Source organism: Bradysia coprophila (assembly GCF_014529535.1).
Source record: "Bradysia coprophila strain Holo2 chromosome IV unlocalized genomic scaffold, BU_Bcop_v1 contig_144, whole genome shotgun sequence".
In the NCBI taxonomy this organism is placed as follows: Eukaryota; Metazoa; Arthropoda; class Insecta; order Diptera; family Sciaridae; genus Bradysia; species Bradysia coprophila.
Genome location: NW_023503373.1, coordinates 2,949,280 through 2,974,615, shown reverse-complemented (window position 1 = coordinate 2,974,615; position 25,336 = coordinate 2,949,280). Strand labels below are relative to the sequence as shown.

The following is a 25,336-nucleotide window of genomic DNA, read 5'->3' as shown; positions in this document are numbered from 1 at the left end:
ATGGATTTGCCAATATAATTAATGAAATTATCGTTATATTTGCCCGATTTTGGTTGAAATTGAGTGAGTAACGGTAAAGTGCTTCAAAATGTTTGTAAAAGGAAAAATTTCGTTGGTCAATGCAGAAATTCCGTTGTTGGAATATATTTTTCCATTTTAAAATCTTGTGGAATAAGTGAACTTTTGACCGGTATCGTCTACGATTACAAAAAATCGATGTACCATACCACAATGATACAGTCATTAAATCGCTGCAGATGCCCAGGTCATCAATAGCACAGTATTATCAATTCTATTTTTTCTCTTAAACCAAACATTTGTTACAAATCGATGAAAAGTCTTTTACTTCATTTTCTTTAACTTACATTTAGCATCTTACTACTTCTTAGCTTATTTGTGGCGCTCCTGTCGATAACAAATGTCCATATCTTTTCTCTCAGCCGAACACATTTCGTTTTACTCTGTTGTACCATCGATCATTCTCGAAAATTTCGATATTCAAACAGTTGTCTGTGCGATACTTTTGATACCGTTGGAATGTGACTGGATCACTACAAATTAATTGGCGATAAGGTTCTTGTTTCTCAATGAAACACGAAAATTGCATTACCTCGGTCCCCAATCAGACTTCGGACGAAAAGCTCCTTGTATTTTCTCGAGCCATGTGTCACCTTTTTGCTTAATTATTGCGTATATACACCACAATGGCAACTGTACGATGCCGAATGCCGAAATAGTCCAACCAGCGGCTGAGGAAATACATTCAGATTTTAAAGGATTGATTCAACAATAGTATGTTACGTCACTGTTTGTAAATATTTGTTTAGGCAAGTGTGAGGTTTGCGGAACGAGCCGAAGGCGAGTGGAGTAATCACACATGCCTAAACAAGCATTTACAAGCAGTGACGTAACACATTTTATCTGTCTAGAACGATAATCTCGAGCTTATCCCTCTAGGGAGTTTTTGTTTATCTCGATATAACTGTTATCGACAGATAAAATATGATATGCACCTATTGCCAGACTGTTATTTTGACGTGTAGGCATTATGACTCACGCCTTCGGCTAGGGCAATAATGTCCTACACGTCAAAATACCAATCTTGGCAACAGGTGCATAATATATATTACATGTTTGTGGACGGTAAGTGCATTTTCCCTGTCGCAAACAGTGATTTAAAGTGCACTTTACCGTGCATAAGGATGTAAAATAATGTTACCGTAGGCAGAGTCTGGATAATAGATGTCGTGGTATTTTAACGGCTGGTAAGTAAAGAATGTGTACAGTAAAATGGCCACCATTAGAAGAGGTGTCAGAAATCCCCAACAAATTCGCCAATAGAGACCCGGATTTTTTCCCGTCATAAACACAGTATCTTGGCATATACGATTCACTCCTAACACAAGATCAATGCAAAAATTAGTTGTAAGTATCTCTATCTCCTGATCGCCCTACCGTATATCCATCCGAAAGCGATCAATTCAGCGATGGCCAAAATATATGCTGTAAACGATGCTCCAAAGAAGTCCACTAAATTCAGAACGAATTGACCTCCCTAGAACGGTTTTGAGGAGTTTGAAAAAAAATGAACCGAAAGTTTCTATTCTAAATATAAATACCGGTGTCACATAAACAAAACCAATCAAGAGTCCAATCATTGTCACACCGGATGCTGCATGCCAAGCTTTTACACTTGGAAATTGATCCCGGATAACAGTCATAACGCATGATGTCATTGCAATATTTGATCCGACACCCAATACGAACAGCATAAAGAAAAATACCACGGAGAAAAGCTGAAACAAGTTTTAGTACAAAAGTTGGCACATTTTTTCGCTCAGCAGTAAAACGTTACTTGAGGCAGCCACTCGAATTTGGCGATAGCGTCTTTGTTGCGAGAACATTTGATTCGTTAAAAATTAGAAAATCAATAAAAGTTTAGTCTTAAGTCGTACCAGGATACGATATGAAAGCGAGACCAGTTCCACCTTTGACGACGCTGCCTATATCGTCAGATCCAGTTAAATGTGCTAAATGACCTAATATGGCAAAAATTGTACAGCCAGCTATTAACGACGTGAAAGTATCTAATAGTGCCACTACAGTCGAGTCTCTGTATATATTGTGCGAAAATTTGTTGTACGACGAATACATGATAATATTGCCGAAACATACGGATAATGAAAAGAAACATTGTGTTACGGCTGCATACCACACCTGCAAACGCAATGCATGACTGAAATGTAGTGTAAAATTCCACAATTCAAGAGTTACTCACAGTCGGATCCAATAACTTGCCGAATTGCGGTTTTATGAAATACAGAATACCATCTGCCGCCCCTTCTAATGTGCACGCCCGAACTAACAATATTCCCATTCCCACATAGGGAAAAACGGCTAAGAAATACGACGCTTTGCCGGAGCTGCGGACACCTTTGACCAATATTATCAGCACACATCCCCACGATGCCAGCAAGCATAGGCCGAGCCTCCAGTCTAGTATACGTAACATTCATGAACATTCTTTGATTCAAAACAAATTTTGTTAAACTCCTACCAGGTATTCCGATACCGTCGTCTATGTTGTCTTTCTCTTTGAGCACTTCGTTTCTGTGATGAGCAAATTTAAAAATTATTAATGGATATGGGACTATGCCTTGCATAATTCAGCCCCTTACGTAAAATAATGTTCAGAACTACTCATTATATGGCTGCCCTGAACCACAGAAGTAAATGAATAATTTAAGTTGTTAGTGTGATTGTTAGTTTGACTAGAACTGATGCAACTTTGCCACTCATTTTTGCAGTTTGCCCAAGGTAATGTGGGTTGAAAGGAGTCAATTAAATATCGTGTTATAACCGCCATCGTCGAAGCGTAATAAGTGCAAAGCCAAAACACAGCGATAACTTGTCCATAACCAGTGCCTTAATTCGTAGTTAATTTATTGTAATTTCTAGTGAACAGTGGCTAGGGTATGAATTGAAATGTTTGTGGGATGATTGTTAATATAAAACCAATGAACCTAGAACCATGTAATGCCAATTTAACTAGATGCCCAAGAAAGTACGTAACAGTCAATCAGCTTCATGGAAATGTGGGTTTGCTACTTACTGAAAGTATAATTCAGCTGATGACTTCAGTGAAACCGTACTGTTGACAGCTGATTCGTTATTCGATGCGAGTGATGAAGTACATTCTGAACCCCATTCAACTTTACAGACGCTCCATGGCAGAGGAGCTTGAAAAGAGTCCCAGAAATACTTCAACGTAAGTGCCATGCTATTGCATTTATGGCACGAGTGAATATAAATTTGGTGAGATTTCGTAACGGAAATTTGTAAAAACAAATCTACTCACATACTCACGTAATACGTAGACACAATGCCTACCGATGTGACTTGTCCGTAACCAATACCTGTATTAGTATTTAAGAGTCGAAAAATATTACAAAATAGAAAAGAACATTCCGTGGAGCTGAATTCCACGGGACACGTTTGACTTTCGTCCGAAATATTAAGACGCAGTATTGTTGAGGATGTTCTCAATGATCTTAATGATAATAACAAATTTTTTTGAAGATATTGCTGGCTGTACCTCTCATAGCTGGAACCATGTCATACACTTTTGCACTTCCTCTACTGGAAAATTGCCCAACAATCATTTCTAAATAGTAAATGGGTCGTCCAACCACAAATAAAACTATAAAATATGGAATGAGAAACGCTCCACCTCCGTTGTCCAAAGCAGCAAATGGAAATCGCCAAACATTGCCCTGAAAATGCGGAATTATTTAATGAAATTTGAAGAATAAAAACCAAACCATTTACCAATCCGACTGACATAGCAATGCAACTGAATAAAAATTCAATATCATTACCCCAACCATCACGTTCCTTCGGTGCTATCGCTGGAACTGATGGGGCTGCATCGGGAGGCTGTTGGGTGTATGTCAATCATATATGTAAAGTAAAATTGAGGAAGTTGTTAGAACATTATCTTCTAACCTTGTTGGTATTTCGTGTAAAATCCAGTTTGGAAATTGGTACGTGTTTTATGTTGTTCGTTGTTGCATTGCCGAGCTCGTCACTTTCGAATCCTCGATTATCGTACACCATTTTTCTGAACCAACAAAGAAAGGATTTATTTTGTTAATAAGAATAAATATAAAATGAGTCTGAATCGACTACAGTCACCCAAATTCTCGCCCACCATGTGCACGACGGTACGATAGCTTTTACTAAACAGCCTCGATGAAGCTTCATCGAGGCTGTTTGTAGCTTTTACAAACGGTAAGCTTATTCATATTATTTTGAAGGAAGGTCTTGGTACTTCGATAGATTGAACATATATTTTGCTAGGGACAACGTTAGGTTGATATCGAGGTTGATATATTTATATCGTACCAGTAACGACGCATACCGGTGTTTGAAAATTGTATTTCCTTGTACAAACGCTTTTTTCCAATGAATAAAATTTGCATGACTTGATATTGTATCTCGTAAATAGTATCAGTCATAGTAAATACGATGTATACGTTTTATGCGCGTTATGATTTAGTCGTAGTACGTCATTATGCAAAGTGTTAGTGTATATTGCTGTAAATATTTTGAGTCGCTATTCACTTACATCAATAGAGTAAACGCCTCAATAAAAATATCGAAACCTTGGTACATTTTTACTACCTAATAGACAATCTTACATGTAAGTGTATACACTTACCACTGGACCAAACAATATTGATCGAAATTGATTCTGTTCTTGGCACGGTTTGGTAATTCCCAATGAAGATCTTTCTTTATTCAGCAAATAATTTAATCCGTTTCGCAGAAAGTGTGCGAAAAAAACGAATCAAATTTATTCAAATTCTTCACGAGCAAAAAATTGTTTACGTTTGCGAATCCATTTTTTGTACGAGGACGTGTAATTTTAAAAGGTGTGCCCTGAATAAATTCGATTATGTCGAACTGTGTATTATCCCAGTTACAATAGTTACTGGTTAACCAAGGAAAAAGTGGTAAGTTGCATTTCAGAGGTGTTTTTTTTGTGCCACGAGCGTATCGAGATAAGGACAAAGCAAGAAAGGACAACAAAGTGTCATATGCGGTAAGACAATGGCTATTTCCTCACCTCAGATATATTATAAAAGAAATCACTAAATTCTCCTAGAAACACCAAAACCGTGTAATGTAACATAATTACATGATAACACCTCTTGCATGTAATGTAATACATAAAACGTAACCTTGACAATAATAAGTACATTTGTGTAATTAATATATCTTACGATCTTACTGAACCTCAAATATAATTAGACATACCAGTTATCTCGAGATTTGATTCAATGATCAAATAAAAATTGTAAAAAAAAACTTTCGTTTTCGTATAATAACACAGGTTCATTGGTATATGGTATGTGTTACTCAGGCATAAGTTGTTTGGTATAAGAGCATAATATAAAAACTAAGTCAATGGAAAAATTAAATTTATTCAAACATAACAGAACAGACCACTGACATTGAACCTTTTTTATAGTGTGCATATTGTCGATTGCATCATTTAAATTGCTATCTTCTGTTACCGCGTTTAGATAATGATCATGTTTCCTTTACGCAGACTGACCTAAAAGTGTATATATGCAAAGTTTTATGAATGAAAGCTTTCTTAAAGCTTCAATTCATACTCTTTCAAACAACGACAGACGCATACCTCACAAACAGTCACCGTTACACCTTAGATAGCTGTAAATTATGCACAGAAATGCTAATTGTTGTTTTAATTACTCACTGTTAGTTCCTTATCTGGTTGATAATCATAAAATAAATTACAAATTCACATATTTACGGTTTTCTTTTATAAAGCGATCCAAATCTCGAGTATTTTTTCACAGCATTCCTAAGAACCTCCATTATGGTTCTACTTGGTTAATGACTCATTTGATTATAATTGAATTTCCTCGTGTCGCGGTCAGGAAAATCGTTGTTCAAGATAATGTTGCCATTAAGCACTCCATTAATTAATGAGCCAGTCTAGGGGAAAATCTACTCAGGCTTCGGGCGCGTGTAATGCACAGGAAAAATAGAACATTGATAGTATATGGTTATCGATGATGTGAATTTTATCTACCACCGTTGTATACTAAATGTAATTTTGATATCTTCGGCAAAATTTACGATACTCAACTATTTAATAATAAATTCAGGTTACTACATTTAGATTAGAGACCATTACTGTATCATGTTCATGCACATGTACAACATATTAAAATACAATGATGATTATCTTCTTCGATGGATCGGATAGGTTTACGCATATATTGTTATTTTACGTCCTTACAACCACCATAACGATCTATCTAATCTTGAAAATGAAAGTATATGAAAGGTGTATAGCGTATTGGAAGATAATAGATGAATGTTATAGGAATTGATAGTAGGGATTAGATGACCGTTTAGGCTAAACTTCCAGTGCCGGAATAGTGAATATTTTGGTAAATAAGCCACTTCTGCGGCTGATACATTTTTGTGAAACACTTACAATATGATAATAAAATAACACCTCAATTCGATGAACCTTTTCGACTACCTGTTGCGGTGTAACATATTAAAGACATTATTTCATTATCGATGCATAATCTTCCCTATTACCGTTGAATTATTCAATTTTGTGAAATTATGTGATTTTATTTCTTCATTTTGAAAGAAATTCAAATTATTTCAACATTTCGCTGCAGCTGAAACGGTCAATCAATTCGTTTCATCTGATTTACACGTATGCGGTGGTAACCTTAACGAAAACGATAAATGTACAATAAGCTCTCGTTTTGCGTTTTTCGCTAATTTTCGCGTAATAATCTTTTGCAAGCTGCTAGTATATCACAATAAAATCATCAAATCTGTTTACTTCGTTTGTTTAAGTATTGTCATTCTATTGTTCGTTCGACAGCTTTCTTGTTTTAGAATACATTTTGCTATTTTTTTAAGAGTACACTAAGACAAATGATCCAGTATCTCTCGTATTATATCACTTGAAACACTATGTTACCACAAAAGGGTTTGTTCACGGAGCGAAATTCAAAACTAAGTAAGAGAAACGTAGTACAGATATTTGATTTGTTAAATAATATAAAATTAGCACAAAATTCCATTTTTTTACTGACTTAGTTCAATTATAGTTTGAATTGAGAGAGATTCACAAAAAAAAATCTGCTCGAAAAAAAGCAGATGAAAATAATAACCTCGCATTCAAATTAAGATTGAATTATAAGTAGATTCCAATAAACGTACCTAGCAATACCTAAAACCTTCAACTTTTATTTTCGTTAAATTGAGGTACAGGTACAATGCAGCACATTTAAATTAAATAACAAAAAATCAACTTTTCTTTTCAACGACTCAATATTATTTGTGATCTTTTTCCTTCAAAGTTTCTCGATAGACTGACACGTTATTGCTGAAGTATAACGATGAATATATGAAAATTAAGGTTTCGGTTGTCTACTTATCAAGAATAACATAAAAAAATGAAACAACAAACACGGCAAATTAATAATATGGCAATAGTAAACATGTAACAATTCGAAGAGATAAATATATTGGATGTAGGATATATTAATAAGAGTGTGCAGAGTTGTATAGCAGATAAGGTGTATTACCATAAAACTCCGAGATTTTGGTTGGTGAGTTTTTTTTTCGTGGAGTGCAAATTAATCAGATTCAACGACGATAAAGAAAGATAACCGAACGATGAATATGCAATAAAAATTTAAATCAGAAGGACATCAATTCGGATTCTTAATTTATTATTCGAAGTTCAGCGATCTATAGTAAATTATAGATGCTACCTGTGATCGGTTATGTCTTTGAAGTAAAAAAAAAAAACATGAATATATTAGGTCAGGAACATATCTGAAGCTTCGACCATTTCCAATTGAGCACAGTTCATTGAACTAAAAAGTCAAAACACCCAAACAATTATTCAAGTACCAAGCGAGCAAGCTTAAAGCTGAAAATGATGATAATGATGTTGTTTGCTGAAGGTAATTTGAAATAGTTATTTATAAGAGATCTACAAGCCCGATCCTAGATCAGCACTAAATGATGGGGATGCTAACGACATGTACCTGTTACAGACCGCTGTCATCTGTTGTCGACAACGACAGCAATAATAAATGACGAGCTCTGACTAAGTAGGTCTTATAATCAACAAGCATGCTCAAAACATGAGAAGTAAAAGATTTACAGACGGCTGTCATATATGTTATCGACAACGACAAACTTTGACAAATGTGGTCTTATATAGCAAAAAGCATGTTCAAAACAAATGAAGTAAAAGATTTCTGAATCAATCTCTGAAAATCTTACATCAAATGAAGTAATAGTTTGAACAGTAAAACTGTTAATATGCTTGCCGCCTGTGACAGGCTACAAGTGTTTGTGATCATTATATACTAAAAAGTTGTTGACTTTGATGAGTTTTGAAAATTTTGAAAAATTTTTGAGTACGAGAAATGTTAGAGTTTCTCTACATCCGAGTTTCATACAGTCGAGATGTTCCCATAAGTCTTAGCTAAATCGTTATGTCACATGTTGAAAAACGGCAGTTATAATTCCTCCCACTACTTTTCATGTTGACACATGAATTCGATTTCAAATCGTTCAATCGGTCACAATAACGCAGAAACAATTGTGTCCTTGTCGCGCTCATCAAAGTGATCTCAAATCGTAGCTCTTTGTAACTTCGTCAAATATCTAATATAAAACAAAACCGACATAAATGGATTTGCTCCAAAGTGCCACGCGAGAATGCTGCAGACACGGGATCCGATGTTTTAGGTATGTTATGCTGTGCAATCAAAACACAAGCCCCATTGTTCTCATCTCCTTTTCAATATTCGGTTTATTTAACAAAGAAAAAATAATGCGGTCCATCGGTCAGAACTATCGCATCCTGGTGATGACGATTATAGAATGCCCGTATACGATAAACCGGGAAAAGATTTACCAGTCTGCCGATATGGGGACAAATGTCTTCGACGAAATCCGATTCATTTTCAAGAATACTCCCACCCCGATGCTACAGGTTAGTTTGCTTCACAATTTCAAACAACTTGTATCTAATCATCTGCGATGTTTCAGCCGTACATACACGTGCACCATCTCCAGTACAGGAGCCAAAAGTATCAGACTCTCCATCGACGCCAATGAGACAGAACTCACTAAAGTCAAATGAATTGGAACATCTGGACTCGTTAGTGACACCAATAAAGCAATTACTTCCGGGGACGTTAAGTACATCAACTTTGTTCTTCTTCACAATTTCTTAAAAGATTTCTCTTTGAACAGTCAACCATACATTAGAGCAAGGATAATCATTAAAAGTGACAAACACTCGTTTACTAATGAAAAGGGAGATGGAATATGTCCACGCTAGATCTCATTGATGACAGTGCCGAAATCAGACTTTCCGCTTTCGGAACAGGCGTTCATCAGCTCTATGATTGTGTTGAAGTAACTTACCAAATTGTTAGTTAATAAAACGGTTAGAGTGCTCAATAGTTTATCTTAGGTGGACAAAATCTATTACTTCTCTAACGTGAGGGTGAGCCGTTCGACTTGCTAACCAGGAGTAATTCAAACTAATCAATACACTTTGACGTGTACTGAAACGACAAAGGTTCTACTAGATTCCCGTGACGATTTACCTCATTTGTCCTTCAATTTTGAACCTCTATCGGCTGTGGAAATTAAGGAAAAACACGATGTCATGGACGTCATTGGAATATGCCGCTCAATCGGACCAATCGAGGACGTAACTTTGAAGAATTTGGAACAGGGGAAGAAGCGAGAATTGAAATTGATTGACCAATCGGATAAAGAAGTAACTTTTGCAATGATGGTTCTATGATTCGACGTACGACTTAAATCGATCAATTTCAGATGATTGTGACAATTTTGGGAACGAATGCCGAGAATTTCGAAAGAATTTATACTCCGGGATGTGTGGTCGCGTTCAAGCGCGCCAGAGTGACGCTTTATGCTGGAAAAAGTTTAGACTCATCGTGCCTGTCATCGTCGACATTTAAAGTAAGGTGGAAATTTGAGTTTTTGTTTATTCAAACGCGGACACCTTTATCTTCAACAGATGAATCCGAACATTGTAGAGGCGATCGAGCTACGTTGTTGGTACAGCTCCAAGGACGAGCAATCAGAACAATAATTTTGTTTTCTAGAGGCTAGTGTTTCTTGTCTAAGTCGTTTAAGCTTTATAGCATTCGCAATGTCAGTATTATGACATGTAATTTCGTCCAAACTAAGACACTTAATGTCAAAATAGAATTTAAGCTAAGATAAATAACGAGAATTGATTTTTCAAAATCAATAGGAAAGTTTGTGTTTTCTTGTTGAATAAAATGTGCTCACCTTGCTACATTTGAGGTGAGATCTTTTGTGAAAAAAACAATCTAATTGCCTTTAACAATTTGTCAAATTCGACACTACGATGATACATACCTCGACAATATGTTTTCCATTCAATGTTCTCATAAGGCATTCACACTTCTTCAGGCAGGTTACGTTATAAACTTTCAGCTGGTTTCAACTTCATGCTTAGTATTCAAAATAGAGTTTTCCCTCCGTAAAGAAGCAGAAAAATCAAGAACCATCCATATGTTAACAAATTGTGGAGACGACGAATTCGATATGAGAGCCGTAGAACAGGCGATATACGACGGCAATATATCCGTAGAAGAAGAAGAAGAATAATAATACCACAAGTTAGTATCGTTATTAATTGTTATTAAATTCTTAACAGCGAAACCTGACTATTCAAGACAGGTGAATCTCGCAAGGAGATCTTTAGCAAAGATAATTAATATGAACCGTTCTCAAAGCATAATTAAGATAACCATCATTTGAGAAAGGTGAATCTCTCAGAGAGATCGGAAGCTCAACACTTAATGTGATGGATGGTGAATCTCCCACGGAGATCGGAATAGCAACAATAAACTAAACATAAATGTCGTAGTTAGTCGAGTTAGTACACCAGCTGAGGGTCAGTTCTTTGTGTGTTTGTCCATTTTCGACATACCTGGTTGGCCTTGCGTAATCTAGGAGGCATAGCGAATGGAATACATCGCTCGCTGGGTATAGTGAAGTCGGAGTCGGAGTATTCAAAATAAGAGTTTTCCGTGTAGAGTTGCCTCGAATTGCTTGGTATTGAGTGATTTTGAAGATTTGAACCAATTAAGATACAGGAAACAACAGACATAAATTTCCTTCTTCATCTGGGACACTCATCATGCAAATAAAATTGTTTGTAAGACTCGATAAGACTTTATACGGTTTGAGCACAACCCCGCGAATGTTAATAACAATTTTACAAGTGTAACGATGCCTGGGTAAATTCGAATGGTATTCGAGGACCTGCTTGCAAATATAGTTGCCGTCGTTTTTCAGTTCACTTCGAGCTAAATGATAGTCTAAAACGTTCTTAAGCATCTGCACAAATCCCTTCACGAATCGAGCGGTGTGGATTCGATTTCATCATTGGTATGATGGTCTTAACATCTATTCTTGAATGAATAGTCAAATCTTGTCGATGCAACTTGCTCTGACACTTTGACCTCATGATACATAAACCTTTCATACATAGACATAGTGCTGTATTATATGTTAAGCGCTGGACGAAATATTTCCCTTTTGTCTAACTTAAGGATTTTCACATGTTATTGTACGTTTGTTTGAGCTTCACTTTGTCTCGACGCTGTACCTTCGACTTTCTAAAAACTCCATTGATCGATGAAAGGGCTTCAATTATTTTAAATTAAAAGATCCATTCTTCGGTTAAAGATCCAGCACATTTTATTTCCGGTAAAATAATTCGATGTTAAACGAATTCAAATGAAATTTTTGTATTTTTAAACAATTTGATTCAATTTTCAAACTATTTTAAACGCACATTATGTGCTGAGCACAGGGTGACCGTTTTTTTTTTAAAGAAAACATTAAATTAAGTATTTGAAATGTTAAATGAAAGTTAAATTCTGTGGTTAAATTGTGGTTGTAAACAAAAAGAAAAATCTGGACAATTAAATTGCTTCGAATTATTATTTTGTGTTGAATGAAATAGTCTTTTTATCGATTCGTGGCGTATTCAGTTCTGGTGCATTTAATAATGAATCATCATCGGCATTTTCTGAAAAAAGAAAGAAAATCGAAGTTAAATAAAACTGCGGTGTGGTTATTGAACAAATTGTTTTGTAAAAAATGTATATCTCAAAATCAATTTATTAATTCTACACATCAATAGGTCTGTTCCAAGGCCATACGAATTGTCGAATCACTGTCAAATTTCATCCAGAGAGACGTAACCTTATCAATATTTATATGAAAACCGTTCTCTGTGGATGAAATCGTGTTCGTTCGGCTAGTCAAAATTCGTGTTTTCAGTTACTAGGAACAAACCTATCGTAATGGAAATGGAGCGGTAAATCAAAGTTTATGTCATTTAGCAAAAAAGTCGGAGATTTTCATTAAAACTTGGTCATTCTTTGACGATCACCAACAAAGTTTGCGAAACAAAATGTAGCATTGTAGCATTAACGTGTAATGGGCAAATTTGACAAATAGTGCAACTGAATTTGATGCCCATTTTACATTGATGGTCAAAAATTATGCGCCGAAAGGAACAATATCGAAGCGTCTATGAATTGTACATCCACGTTCCGCGTTGTGTGTTTTTACCTAAGAGTAATTATACCCAGAGAGAGAATTGCGAACAAACTTACGTAAAATATGTAGTGCCAACATGGAATACGAACTGTTTATTGGTATGTGTTTCCCCATTTAATTAAGTGGGCAAATTGAACTATTAAAAGTGTCAATGCGAACATGTGTTGGTGTAAAATCGAACGAAATGTAGATACTCAGGATATGTAGGTAGGTTTGTACGGTAAAAACGATTTTTGACAAGCCGAAAACGAACGAGAGCATCCACAGAGCTGTAACCTTTTACGAACAATTTGTCAACAATATTTTTTTGGTTATGACTCTTTGATCGTACGAAATACCAGTCTAGGTATAATTTGTCTAAGGATTTTAATGTAAAAAGTAAGTGGCCCGGCAAGATTCATTATTCCAACAATAGTTCAGAAAAATCAATTTTTTTCACTTTTACTTCTTTCGACATGTAAAGAACTTATCAGAGGATTCGCTGAATAAATAAACCTTTCGGATTGGCCCACAAATTACCCACATACGGAAAACATATTCATTCAGACTAGGCAACCTAAAACATTTGGTTCAGTTTTAGAATTTCGACGCAGGATCCATTTAACAGTAGAAATCAATTGGAACAATTTCTTTCCATAATCCGTCCATCAAACTGTTATTAATTAATTAAACTTACCATTTTGTTTATCCTCAATGCCTGCCAGCGCTGAATCCGGATCCATAATTTCCGACAGATCTAAGGAATTATATGGTTGATAGTTGATCAATTCAGATCCAGAAGTACCAGCATCTAAGAATAGAATTCGACAACGAAAAAAAAACGATAAATCTCCCAACCAAGCGACTTAATCTAATAAACTAATCTTACCGTCACGTTTATCCATGGGAAAATCAGGATTCAAAGATAGTCCAAATGGTGCGTCCAGATCACCGAATATCTACACGGAAAGGAAGCAATGAATGTAAGTGTTAGTTGTATCATTCAATCATCTGCAATCAATCGTCCTTAACATTTTAGCAAAATGTAAAATTTCAAAAACTTTCGATTTTCGATGATGACTGGGTGCATTTGTATATGTACATCTGAATGTAAAATGTACGTATATTAATGCACAATTCAAGTTCTAACCTTCGAAAATAATTCACTATCAACGGATGGTGATAACAGTAAACGATTTTTTGTTGATGATGTTGATCCCGATGGATTCTTAAGAGTTTAACAAACAGAAAATTTTAATTTATTTTAAACCATAACACTTAGTTGGTAAAATATTAGGACGATAAATGGGGGAAGTCCTTCTATGAGCATCGAAGTCGTTTAGAAAATAATCGTCCCTTATCTTTCTGTGTAACTAGCCTTGGTATCAACATACCACATGCCTAATAATGCAAAGGTTCTCTAACATATGCCGAATGGTTACACTGTCTAAGACGAAAAATGTTTGTACTGCCAAATTCGATTTGCAGCGTTAAGAGCCCAATGATTACCTTTATGCGGCACTCATGGGAGCACATGAAACTCTGCCTATAGGGACAGGCGAAGAGGTCCTTATATGTCTTGACAATATAGGAATGATCAAGGCACTCGCATCGCCCGTAGTCACCTCCAAGCTGGTGAAGGAATGTAAGGAATACCTGAACCTTTTTGGTCTGAGCAATCGGATCAATTTGGTCTGGGTACCAGGACATTCCGGCGTGGAGGGAAATGAGGAAGCAGATAAGCTGGCCAAAGAAGGCTCGGCGACTCAGGCAAACGGGCCAGAACCGTACCTTCCGATTCCCCAGTCAGAGTGTAAAAGAGCACTGGAAGACTGGGTTAAGCGTAAACACGCAGAACGCTGGGAAGCGTATAATGGAGGCGTTCACACGAAATGCTTCTTCCCTAAGCCTAACAAAAAATGGGCCAAAGATTTGCTCAAAATGGACCGAAATCGCATTAGAAGAGTAGTAGGAGCGATTACGGGACATTGCGGGCTGAATCGGCAAATGAATAAGTTGAGGCTTTCGGACACTCCGAGATGTTCCTGCAACCTAGAAGAAGAAACGGGTGCACACTTGATATGTGACTGCCACAAATTTCTTCAACTAAGACGCAGGATGCTCAGAGACTACGAGGTGGTTACTTCGGAAATTGCTGCAATAGGACCTGACATCTTAGACAGGTTCCTATCGGCAACAGGAAGGCTACCATGATTTACATGATGACCGGGAATGGAAACGCAGGATCAACAGATTTGTGTTTCGAGATATTAAATGATCGTCCCAAACTGATAAATCTAAAAGAGCCCAATGAGAAAATTTCCTAGTATGTCATTTTACATAGTAGTGAAACCAGACTCGCAATCAAAGTGAAGGTGTGTCAGTTGAAGAATAAAACTTTGACTGACTAAAAAGCCTGAATTGCCGGTCATGTGGCTTTAAATTACATTTTCCATCACTAGTGACGAAAAGTAGATTTTTTCAGGACTAGTCTTAAGCTTGTCCTAACGTTCATTTCGACACCAACTTTCTATAAGTTCACATAGATATATCACTAGATGGACACCATTTTCATGCTAGACAAAATTATGAGGTTGAAACTTTGTTCTTTCGAAGGGTGGAAAGGCTAATGAGTTCTCGGCGTAATATCATGGTCAACACAATAATTAAGCGTAAAAATTCAAACAGAAAATCGATTTACAAAACAGACAGGGAATTCTCATTTTTAACAAACATAGAAACGGATCCGTTCTCACTTTGTGTTGAAAGCTCCATGTACCCGTTAAATCGAAACAAAACATCAAACTCTAAGCTCGAAAAAACAATAAAAATTCTACTCGTAGGGTCGAACCAGCAAGATTCCGTCGAAATCTCGAAATCATGGCACCACTTAAGGCACCGTAATGCAAGTTTGAAACGACTAAAAATTAGAAAGACAAATTTATCGGATAGAAAAGACTTCCCCGAAAAGAAATGTGCAAAAAGTACACAATTCCATAGCTCCACTCACCCCGAATAATGCGTTGGCATCCAATGAATAGTCAGTATCAGCTTGGAATAGCTCTTTCAAAGAATCCAAATCTCCTTGTATGTTCTCCAGTTGCATATTAACATCTTCCCTGTAAAACGAAAAATATTTTTACAAAAATTTCAAAAATTGAAAACTGCAACTCAAACTCACGGCGTGTTCAATTGAATTTCTTCACCATCTTGTTTGTTGTTATACTTTGCAATTGCCAAATTTTTCGAACTTGTCGGCATCAGTTTCTTTGAGTAGTCATCTGATAGAGTAGCATTGTACGAGCCTGATGCCACATTGATATCACTATTTAACATCGGCGATATTGTTTCATCCGTCGATTCAAATAAATCGTGCGGCATGTCCGAGTCATTGAAGTCACTTTGGTTCGTGTAAGACTTTGAAGCCGCCTTTCTAACATTCTCGTTTCGGTTGGTAGTAGCAGTAGTAACGGTGGTTGGCTTTTTCGTGACAACAACTTTGCTGGGTCCCACAACCGATTGAATCACTTTTCCATCATTGCGAATCGGTTTGTTCATCTTTAACAGTAACTGGGGCCGTTTTTTCGTAGTCTGCTGTTGATTCAATAAACTTGTTCCGGGCGATTGTGACTTTGGCGCTACAAACGGTTTTGCTGCAACTTTTGTTTCGATTTTGGTTTTACCTTGTGTTCCTGGCTTTACGTAGGAAATCACGTATTCCTGAACCGGTTCGGCTTTAATTTGATTGGTACCGTTTCCCGTTGCACTATTGGAGTTCATCCACTCGTAATTTTTTGGGTGTTCATCGATGATGTAGCTGACGCCGTCTTCTGGTACAATAACTTCATCATCGTTTGTATCGTCGTCAGCGTTTGCGTTTGAATGATTAATTAAGTCTGCCATCCTTTCTACTCTAAAATTTGTTGGACTAGACACCTCATCTCCATCTTGTGTTGTTGATAAAGCCTTCGGCGATAGTATGGTCGGAGAATCAATTGGCGTATCATAGTCATAGTTGCAGTCATCTAGTAAATCTTCGGTGAGCTCATGAATGACCGGCCCGGAATCTTGACTATGTTTACGCTTTTTTGTCGCATCAGGCACGTCATTGATCATCAATTGGAACCGTCGCTTTACACCATTCATTGCATTCATTCCGGCTCCGCCACGAGCTGACGGTTGCACCAATGTTACCAAAAATTGAATTAATTTGTTAACGATTTGCTGCTGCTTCATGTGCTTCTGTCGCAGAACGGCAATCTCACGCCACAAAGCTTCGTTTTCCTGTTTCATTGCTGAGAATCGTGAATCTAGTGTATCCTGTCGACCACGTACAACTTTCACTTCACTCATAACTTTATTGACTATTTCGGGTTTGATAGCTGCTTTGTCTTCCGGTGCTTGCTTTGTGGTCGCAATTTTTCGCTTAATGTGCTCCAGTAGGTAAGGATTATCACGTTGAAAGCATGGATGGGAAAACTCCATTTCATCTTTGTCGAATTTGAGGCCACCGTTATCAATTGAAGCAATTTTATGAAAACCATCTGCAATCAAAATTGAATTTTATTCAAGGTCAATGTTGCAGACATTCTGGGTTGTACTTACACATGTTAAGTTGCCGGATAAAACTGGCCATATTGTTGTGCTTGTAATTCTGTGGAAGAAGTTCTCTAGCGAATTGAGCCTGATTCTGTATGATGAAGCTTCGACCATCCTGCAAATGTAAATGGCAACAATTAGAAATGACAAGATATTTGTGGAAATTTTGAGCTTTATTTCGTCTCAACATTTTACTAAATATTTTCTACTGATGATAACGAACTCCATTTTAGATTTAATCAAATACAAACAAAATGCAAAGTGGGAACTGTAAATGAATTCAACAAATATTGACACGACACGACGTATATTTATATTGCAGGTAGTCGTCGCAATGTAAACAGTGTCATCAATGACGACGTACAACAATAATTATGAATTATGCCTAATGGCAATGTTAGCATTTTCACATAAAGTGTATAAGTCAAGCTTTAAGCACGTCCATTATGACGAAGTACATTTTCAATTTCGATTAAATATGATCTCGATCTGCATTGCCGGACTGGCTCAAAAAAGCCCTTCGGCCGTTGTATGAAGAAATTGTTCAAAAAGCCCTTATCCATACAAAAATCAAAAAGCCATTCGGGAATCGCCCGAACGGCCATAGGGCCAGTCCGACACTGTCGATCTGTCATCGCCACTGAATTGAAACTGCTGTAAAGTTCACATACAGGTAATAATTGAATAATTATCATTCCATTTGGCACTTAAAAGCTTTCGTGTGTTCTATATCAAGAGAAACGTATTTAGGCATGTTACACCGTTTTATTGATGCAGCCTTTGACAAATCATACTACAATTCGTCAAAGGTTGCATCAACTAATTATAGTTCAATTTACGTAATAGTACATTATGTTACCAGTGAATATGGCCAGCATTAATGACTCGAGTGTATATTACACAAAACGAGTGAATCAACTGTCTGTGTAATACAAGAAAGGATTATGCTTGACACATTTACTGGTAGCATGCAATGTGTTATTGACTAAAGTGTTAAAAGAGCGAAAAAATCAGTCAATTTAACTGAGCTCGATGTCAAAATTTCTACTCTCTTTTAATTGGCTTATAATAATGACGTCACGCATATCGTACACTATGGGACAATGGCAGAATTAATGTTCGGTATAATAATCCGAAGAAGATTGTTTAATGTCGATATAAACTGTTTAAATTGAGAGATAGAACAGTTTTGTGAATTAAGATCACTTTTGGTGAGTTTCGGCTGGAGGTGAAGCTGTCAAATAAAATAAAACAAAATTGAAATCGACAATGGAATGTTAACAACAACAACTTTGACAGCTACACCTCCAGAAAGTTTTAACTGGTCAGTTTACCACTACACTCACGCTTATTTCGCACTTTAAACAGGCTATATTCAGCGCAATTTAATAAAATCATTTTCGTTCAGACAATTTGAATAAAGCTATAAGATAACTTCATGTGGAAAGCTCCGCTGTCTCAAAACATTTAGTCTTACAACAATATTTCACTCCACAATTGAAAGAAAACTTTGATTACTCTATCAACAACAGAACTTCAATTTAATCAAGGGATTGTGTTTACTTTATAAAGTGTTTTCAATAACTGTTATCGAAGAAACCGTTCGATATTCACTTATCGTTTGTTTAACCAAGTTGTTGGTTGAAAAAATAAAAAGTCCTTGCTGGGACAAACCGGACAAGAATCTGCACAATATAACGTCTTTTCGAATATACATACATTTAGACTCAGACACCTTCTGCTAGTATTTTAACCTTCATCTGTCTATCACTAATTGACATTGAAGAATTGAACATTTCCACCTATAACTGAATCACTTTCCCTACTTCTACAACCATCGTTTGTCTTCAAAAAAAAATGACTCTTCAGTCTGACCACCATCAGCAGAATCTCACTAATCTTATCTATCAAATTTTATAATTGGTGTTGAACTTGTCGAATTTGCTTCACGAGATTGATTAGCTGAACGTGAAACTAAATTGAGCAAGCAATCATCAGATGAGACACTTGCTAACGAAAGCAAGAGTGAATGCGGAAAATGTTTAATTTTCATTGGTTGTAAAGTAAACCAGTATGCGGTCAATTTTATCGCAACCTCAACAAAAATGTCAACAAAATCTATTTTAATTTCCACACAAAATCATGCAATTTTATCAAACTTTGATATTAGAATTTGTACAGAATGTCACTCATAAATGTTTGAAACAAATCGCTATGCCAGAACGATTACAAACGAATAAGGATGTAACGACGTCATTGATCAAACAATTCCAAATATAAATTTAATTTCGTATGAATATTTAGTGGGTAGATTATGAAAAAAACTGTAGTTCTCATCACCGTATTCAATCAAATAGTCCTAATGAGATTAGTGATGATTAATCCATAAACAATATTAGTCATGACCTTCACGCGTTGAATTCAAAACGTTAATCAAGATATTCAGCAAATTATTTCCACGAAGGTAGCGAACAAAACAAAATTTAGAGCACGAACGAACACACATCACTGTAGAAGCCATTTTGCCTCTTTGAGAAGCCTCTGTACTCACAGATTGCCAATAAATTAGATTTGTGTCTGGATCCTCGACAAGTCGCCATAATTTGGCTAGAAAAGCTGGTACACCAGTTGCAGTTTCACTAAATGTACGCATTTTGTCGATATTTCACTTTTGTATTCGATTTTTTTAAACATAAAAAACGTGATGAAACACACGCAATTCTTTGATTCTTTTTTTCTCTCTGGTAAATATTATGTCAATCATCGGGTTTTGTTCGTAAACTATATTCAGGTTGTGTAACATGAAAAACCAGAAATTTCTTAGTAGAAAACGTAGAAAACGAAACCATCTTATGTGTGAGCCGATACACTAAAACACTTATACTGTAGATCCAAGTTGGATCATCCAACGTTTTCTTATTAGACCGAATCAAAACAATTACATCTTTTCCAAAAAAGCATATTCAAAATGTTCCCTTTTCATATTTTCTTGTCAAGATTGCTACTACTATTTTACTGCATCTTTCGTGTGCTTCAACATTGCATCTGAAATTTTGTTTTCTATATTTCGTGTTAGCTATACCTGTTTGGATTTGGCCACGACAGAGTAAAGTTAACCAGGCAGGAGCGCTTGTTTGACTAGGTACCTGAATAATCTAGTAGCCCTTGATATTTTGCGAATAAAATTTTTCAATTTATGTCAGTGTTCATTTGAGTTCATTTTCACCCCATGTATTAGGTCCCTTATTTGGATTTTCGAAAATGAGCCGCTCCTGCCTGGTTTATTTTACTCTGCCGTGATTTGGCATTTGAACCAATGTTAGAAGATTATTTTACCCAAGGAAAAAAATTTGGAAATTCTACGAATTATCATTTGTCTAGGGTTTATAAGTAAGTGAATTAAGTCTGTCAGAAAAAGGGTTGTAATTCTGCAATATACATGAATTAGACGTTATGAATCAATTACTTCGTTTGATCTAAGTTAATATTTTCACCAGATTGATATATAATCATTTACAGTATACAAAATGCCACAGTTTCTTCTTCTCGTAAGGCTTGATTTCCATTTTCAAAAAAAGTACTCAGTGTTTTTCAATTTTTGCTTTGTTTACTTGACAGCTCACTCTCCATTGGAGGACTTTTTGTTAAGTGGAAACCATACTTAACCATCAAGAAGTTTGTTCTAAGCCTACATGAAAAGTAAAATTTCATCTCTAGAGAAGAGATAAACCTCATAAATATTTATATGAAACCCAATCTCTATGGATGAAATCGTGTTCCTTCTACGAGTGATACTTAACCTGTCACATACTCATCTGTTATCGATAACGACGACGAAAATAATGACAGCCTCTGGGTAACATGGTCCTTTATAGGAGAATGATGTTTAGAAACTAAGAAGAAATGTGATAGAGTTTTTCCATATTTTAGTAAATTCTGTCATAAAATTACTGCTGTCGCTGCGCTTATTTTCATGTGAACCAAATTCATATGGTGACATTTGTTCTGTAATGACAAATGTGAAGTTGCTTCACATGAAAATAAGCCGCAGAGAATGAAGTACTATGAAAAAAATGTGGCGCCTCTACAGGCCAACCTACTTGTCCCATATAAAGTTAAAAAAATGAAGTACAAGATTTGTAATCAACCGATTAAAAATACTTTGATCGATGGAACACGATCTGTAACAGGCTTATCAATATTGGGTTAATTCGTGTTTACAGTTGTTATTGGTAACAAAACACTTAGAAACCGTCTCGGCTTGCAATTACAGACGCTCTCGTCTTTTTGTTTTGTGTATATTTGTTTTGATTTGACATTTTACCTTTGATTTTTTCCATATTCCGGAGTGCAAGACTATCAACAGTATAAATTTATGGCAAATAGCCACATTAGAAGTAGTCATGAGTGAAACAATTTCATTCAATAATCTCGAGAATGTGTGTCGATTTTGTTTAAGCAACGATTATGAGCTAAGTCCGATTGCTAAGCCTCTGGAGTTATCGTACAATAAACATTGTACCACAAATTTGGAACACATAATTCTTGTAAGGACGAATATACGTCTTCTCTAGACAATTTCCATTTTCACACTTTCGGCTCTATTCCGTAAAGGTTTGCATTGGCGTAACAGTGCAATCAGATGACAACTTACCGAAATGGATATGTAGCCAATGTATTTACCAGTTGTTGACAAGTTATTCGTTTCGTGAGAAATGCTTGGAGTCTATCAAATATTTGGAGCAAGTAAAAATCAAACAGGAATCAACATTGTCTCAGCTGGACGTTAAAACTCTCGAGGTACTGTAGGCGAAACGATAGGAATTATTATATGAAAATGCAGCATTCAATTTACAGAAGACCACAGACAACGGACAAGACTGTGACTACAAAGGTGTTGACACCGATTGTGATTATAAAGGCTCATCAAATCCCGTTGAATGTTTGGAAGATGAAGAAAGAAGTGGAGTTCATCGACAAATACATCCTAGTGAGACTGCAGTCAGTAAAATAGGTGATACGACCAACGAATTTAACAACTCAATATTCCCATTCACGTGTGACATATGCGGATTCCATTTGAAGACACTGAAAACTGTAGCCAATCACATGAAAAAAGTTCACGTCGACAAAATTACCAGTGTTTCCACCGCGAAATCGGAACAGAATCCGTTCGAGTGTGATATATGCAAGAATGCATATCCGAACCGTAAGTCCATTTATCGTCACAAATATCGCGTGCATGGTCTGCGAAAGGTGAAGGTGAAGCAGGAACCGAAGAAACGACAGAAGCGATTGCAAATTTGTCCCATCTGTGGTGTGGCACGCAGAGAAATTCGTTCACACATTGCTACCCATTCCGATGCCCGTGATTATAAATGTGAAATTTGTGGTCTGAGTATAAAAAATGCAGAAAATCTGAAGCGACACATTAGGCGAGTACATAGCGAAGATAGGTATGAAACCGACAACAATTGCTTGCACTATATATATGTGTAAGGAATTGCTCTGAAATTGTTGCAGGCCATTTCCCTGCACGATATGTAACGTGGCTTTCAAAACTTCCACACATCTGAAACGGCACAACCGAAAGCACACCCAAGAACGTAACTATAAATGCCAGTACTGTCATCGTTCATTCATTGATGCTGGGACACGCGATCGTCACAGCAACTTACATGTTCAAGAGCGCAGGTAAAGCAGATATAGTTCATAGGGTTCTTCCTAATCGTAAATGATTAGCCTCTGCTGTTAGTTACCACTAGTCAGCTCTATCGACCGTAATATGTCTCTAAGAATCATACGAATAACAATTGTAAAATCTCTCGAAAATATGGACCCATTGGCGGCTTAGGTGCTTGGAAAGCATCAGCTTTACTGTCCATCTTATCCTATACTAACTTAATTAATTATTAATTTGAATTTACTTTCAGCATCGAATGCGAATTTTGTGGAAAGTTGTTCATGACGCACGTAAGTTTTAATGAGAGCCTTAATTAGGCGTTCAAATGAAAAAGTTTTTTTTTCTCATTTCACTTAGGTGGGGCTTAACAACCACATTGGTATACACACATTGGAAAGAAAATTCAAATGTGGACTGGGCTCGTGTCCGCAAACATTTGTCAATTCCTCATCAGGTAAATACCATGACCTCGTGTCGACAAGAGAGTAGTATTGGAAACGAGATTCGAAATCTATTCTTTTTTTTAACAGCATCGATTCATCGCCGTACGCACACAATTAACAATTTGTATCACTGTTCGGACTGTAATGTTGGCTTCAAGGAATTAATTTTACTTAAGATGCATTTAAAGAAAGAAGGACATCATTTTGACATTGTAACATCACAGAAATTTGAAGAGAAGAGGGAATAAATATGAACGAATTACATAATTATTAATCAGTCTGGAAAAGCAATGAATCTCGATTCACGGGCCTTGTGTTCGAAGGTTTAGACGGGCTTTGGAAAGGTCTGTTCCAAGGCCATACGAATTGTCAAATTTCATCCATAGAGACATGACCTCATCAACTTTTATATGAAAACCGATCTTTGTGGATGAAATCGTGTTCGTTCGGCCAGTCAAAATTCGTGTTTACAGTTACTTGGAACAAGCCTATAGGACAGAGGCAGAATGACTCGACCACTCTTATCCTTTCATTATCGCGACTTTGAATGAATTTCGAAATGAACAAGGTAAATATAGTGAGAAGGTAATGCCATTCATACGCGCGGTTTAGCACATAAGTTCGATGCCAACGACATCTTTTTTTAAAATGGTCAACTACGATTTACAGAACAGAGGGCCCGACTTTCTGTTTGTATCGAACTTTCGTGCCACCGCATATCTGATTCGGTTATATTCGCCTAGTCGGTTGGCCTGTAGAGGCGCCACATTTTTTATGGTACTTCATTCTTACTGGACTATTTTTTTGTGAAACAACTTCACATTGATTCATTCCTATGAAATGTCACAGCAGTGAAGTTGGTTCACCTGAAAATAAGCGCAGTGACAGCAGTAATTTTATGACAGAATGTACTAAAATATGGGAAAACTCTATTACATTTCTTCTTAGTTTCTAAACATCATTCTACTATATGGCATGATCCAAAAACAAACTTTTGGAGAAATGTTGTTTGGATACTAAAGCTCAGATGTAATAGAATTTTCTATAATTTACATTTCTAGTAAAATTGTCATAAAGTTACTACTACTCGCGTCGACACTGTTTTTTTTGTCAAACAACTTCACAGCTTAGATCATTTTCATTATACGGTACTTGTCAACGTAACACCACTTAATTTTTCGTCAAGTAGTCCTTAACCTCAATCAATTGACGTTAACTGCGTTCAATTTACTGATTTTTATATGAAAACCGTTCGTTCAATTCATTCGATATTTTTCGACATGTCTAACAGTTGGTATCGTGTCTGACGTTTACAAGGTCATGAAAATGATCTATATGATATTTTATGGATATTTACCGCCGTGAAGTTATGAATATTTTAACTTATTTTACATTGTAACGCCTGTGGAGTAATGCCTTATGTCAATCCTTTCGCATTTTTTAAATTTTTTTATTATCTCATATCTCCTGAATGAGAATCCTTTTTCGAAAATTCTTTTTTTCTTTGAAAGCCTGTTCAAGTACCAACATTTCGTGGAACAACTTTTTTTAAGTGAAATAAAATCTACAATGGCGTCGATAGAGAGCTTTTCCCAAGGTAAATATAGTGCGGAGGTAATGCCATATATAACCGAATTAGACGTACGGTTTCCAAAAAGGGAAACCCGGAAAACCCCTTATTTGATGTAAGTTCACACCGCCCATTTCATCAATTTGGAAAGTCACTGCCTTTCGAATGATGCCTGGCGGAATGATGCCGATGTTGAGATATAGGCCAGAACTTCCACGCTTCGTAGAAGTCAGAAACCGGTCAGAAAAATAGCTCTGGATGCCCGTCAACAGCATATAAGGCATTTTGTTTGTTGACGGTTTATACACTTGTCAGCAATTTTTCTACAGCTGA

General features: G+C 36.4%; 3 protein-coding genes and 1 long non-coding RNA gene across 7 annotated transcripts; 2 read left to right on the top strand and 2 right to left on the bottom strand.

Annotated features, from left to right (window-relative positions):
• Positions 1-168: 168 nt before the first annotated feature.
• Positions 169-7,450, bottom strand: LOC119071177 (sodium-dependent nutrient amino acid transporter 1-like). 2 transcript variants are annotated; one of them, XM_037175945.1, is made up of 16 exons: positions 7,285-7,450; positions 4,006-4,120; positions 3,829-3,936; positions 3,596-3,773; positions 3,359-3,416; positions 3,113-3,280; positions 2,558-2,610; positions 2,279-2,496; positions 1,956-2,217; positions 1,856-1,887; positions 1,620-1,796; positions 1,456-1,555; positions 1,220-1,396; positions 611-749; positions 430-551; positions 182-384 (listed from the first exon to the last, which is right to left on the bottom strand). In XM_037175945.1, exons 2-15 carry the CDS (start codon positions 4,114-4,116, stop codon positions 437-439), a joined length of 1,896 nt encoding a protein of 631 aa, XP_037031840.1. In that variant the 5' UTR covers positions 4,117-4,120; positions 7,285-7,450; the 3' UTR covers positions 182-384; positions 430-436. The 2 variants fall into 2 exon arrangements, with proteins under 2 accessions (XP_037031839.1, XP_037031840.1); XM_037175944.1 differs by lacking the exons at positions 3,113-3,280; positions 3,359-3,416 and adding an exon at positions 2,679-2,925 and having other exon boundaries at positions 169-384.
• A 1,201-nt stretch (positions 7,451-8,651) lies between these two features.
• On the top strand, positions 8,652-10,456 carry LOC119071352. The gene is made up of 7 exons (XR_005086619.1): positions 8,652-8,832; positions 8,910-9,079; positions 9,136-9,283; positions 9,343-9,507; positions 9,566-9,877; positions 9,937-10,083; positions 10,142-10,456. It is a non-coding gene; the product is annotated as an uncharacterized LOC119071352 (long non-coding RNA).
• A 1,498-nt stretch (positions 10,457-11,954) lies between these two features.
• Positions 11,955-20,080, bottom strand: LOC119071168 (heat shock factor protein). 3 transcript variants are annotated; one of them, XM_037175929.1, is made up of 8 exons: positions 19,859-20,080; positions 17,314-17,422; positions 15,890-17,252; positions 15,719-15,827; positions 13,859-13,936; positions 13,598-13,667; positions 13,406-13,519; positions 11,955-12,193 (listed from the first exon to the last, which is right to left on the bottom strand). In XM_037175929.1, the coding sequence occupies exons 1-8, from the start codon at positions 19,958-19,960 to the stop codon at positions 12,105-12,107; spliced, it is 2,034 nt and encodes a 677-aa protein (XP_037031824.1). In that variant the 5' UTR covers positions 19,961-20,080; the 3' UTR covers positions 11,955-12,104. The 3 variants fall into 3 exon arrangements, with proteins under 3 accessions (XP_037031824.1, XP_037031826.1, XP_037031825.1); XM_037175931.1 differs by lacking the exon at positions 19,859-20,080 and adding an exon at positions 19,641-19,659; XM_037175930.1 differs by lacking the exon at positions 13,859-13,936.
• A 1,533-nt stretch (positions 20,081-21,613) lies between these two features.
• Positions 21,614-23,711, top strand: LOC119071224 (zinc finger protein 595-like). The gene is made up of 7 exons (XM_037176038.1): positions 21,614-21,854; positions 21,922-22,107; positions 22,165-22,763; positions 22,831-23,001; positions 23,241-23,280; positions 23,348-23,444; positions 23,521-23,711. Exons 1-7 carry the CDS (start codon positions 21,711-21,713, stop codon positions 23,679-23,681), a joined length of 1,398 nt encoding a protein of 465 aa, XP_037031933.1. The 5' UTR covers positions 21,614-21,710; the 3' UTR covers positions 23,682-23,711.
• The last annotated feature ends 1,625 nt before the right edge of the window (positions 23,712-25,336 follow it).

Coding starts and splice junctions, on each gene's coding strand:
- LOC119071224 (XM_037176038.1), top strand. CDS start 21,711: ATGAGTGAAACAATTTCATTCAATAATCTCGAGAATGTGTGTCGATTT. Junction 23,002..23,240: donor TTACATGTTCAAGAGCGCAG/GTAAAGCAGATA, acceptor ATTTACTTTCAG/CATCGAATGCGAATTTTGTG. Junction 23,281..23,347: donor GAAAGTTGTTCATGACGCAC/GTAAGTTTTAAT, acceptor CATTTCACTTAG/GTGGGGCTTAACAACCACAT.
- LOC119071168 (XM_037175929.1), bottom strand. CDS start 19,960: ATGCGTACATTTAGTGAAACTGCAACTGGTGTACCAGCTTTTCTAGCC. Junction 17,253..17,313: donor TATCCGGCAACTTAACATGT/GTAAGTACAACC, acceptor TTTTGATTGCAG/ATGGTTTTCATAAAATTGCT. Junction 12,194..13,405: donor CATTGAGGATAAACAAAATG/GTAAGTTTAATT, acceptor TTCTTTTTTCAG/AAAATGCCGATGATGATTCA.
- LOC119071177 (XM_037175944.1), bottom strand. CDS start 4,116: ATGGTGTACGATAATCGAGGATTCGAAAGTGACGAGCTCGGCAATGCA. Junction 2,218..2,278: donor GCAAGTTATTGGATCCGACT/GTGAGTAACTCT, acceptor TTGCGTTTGCAG/GTGTGGTATGCAGCCGTAAC. Junction 1,888..1,955: donor CGCTTTCATATCGTATCCTG/GTACGACTTAAG, acceptor CTCGCAACAAAG/ACGCTATCGCCAAATTCGAG.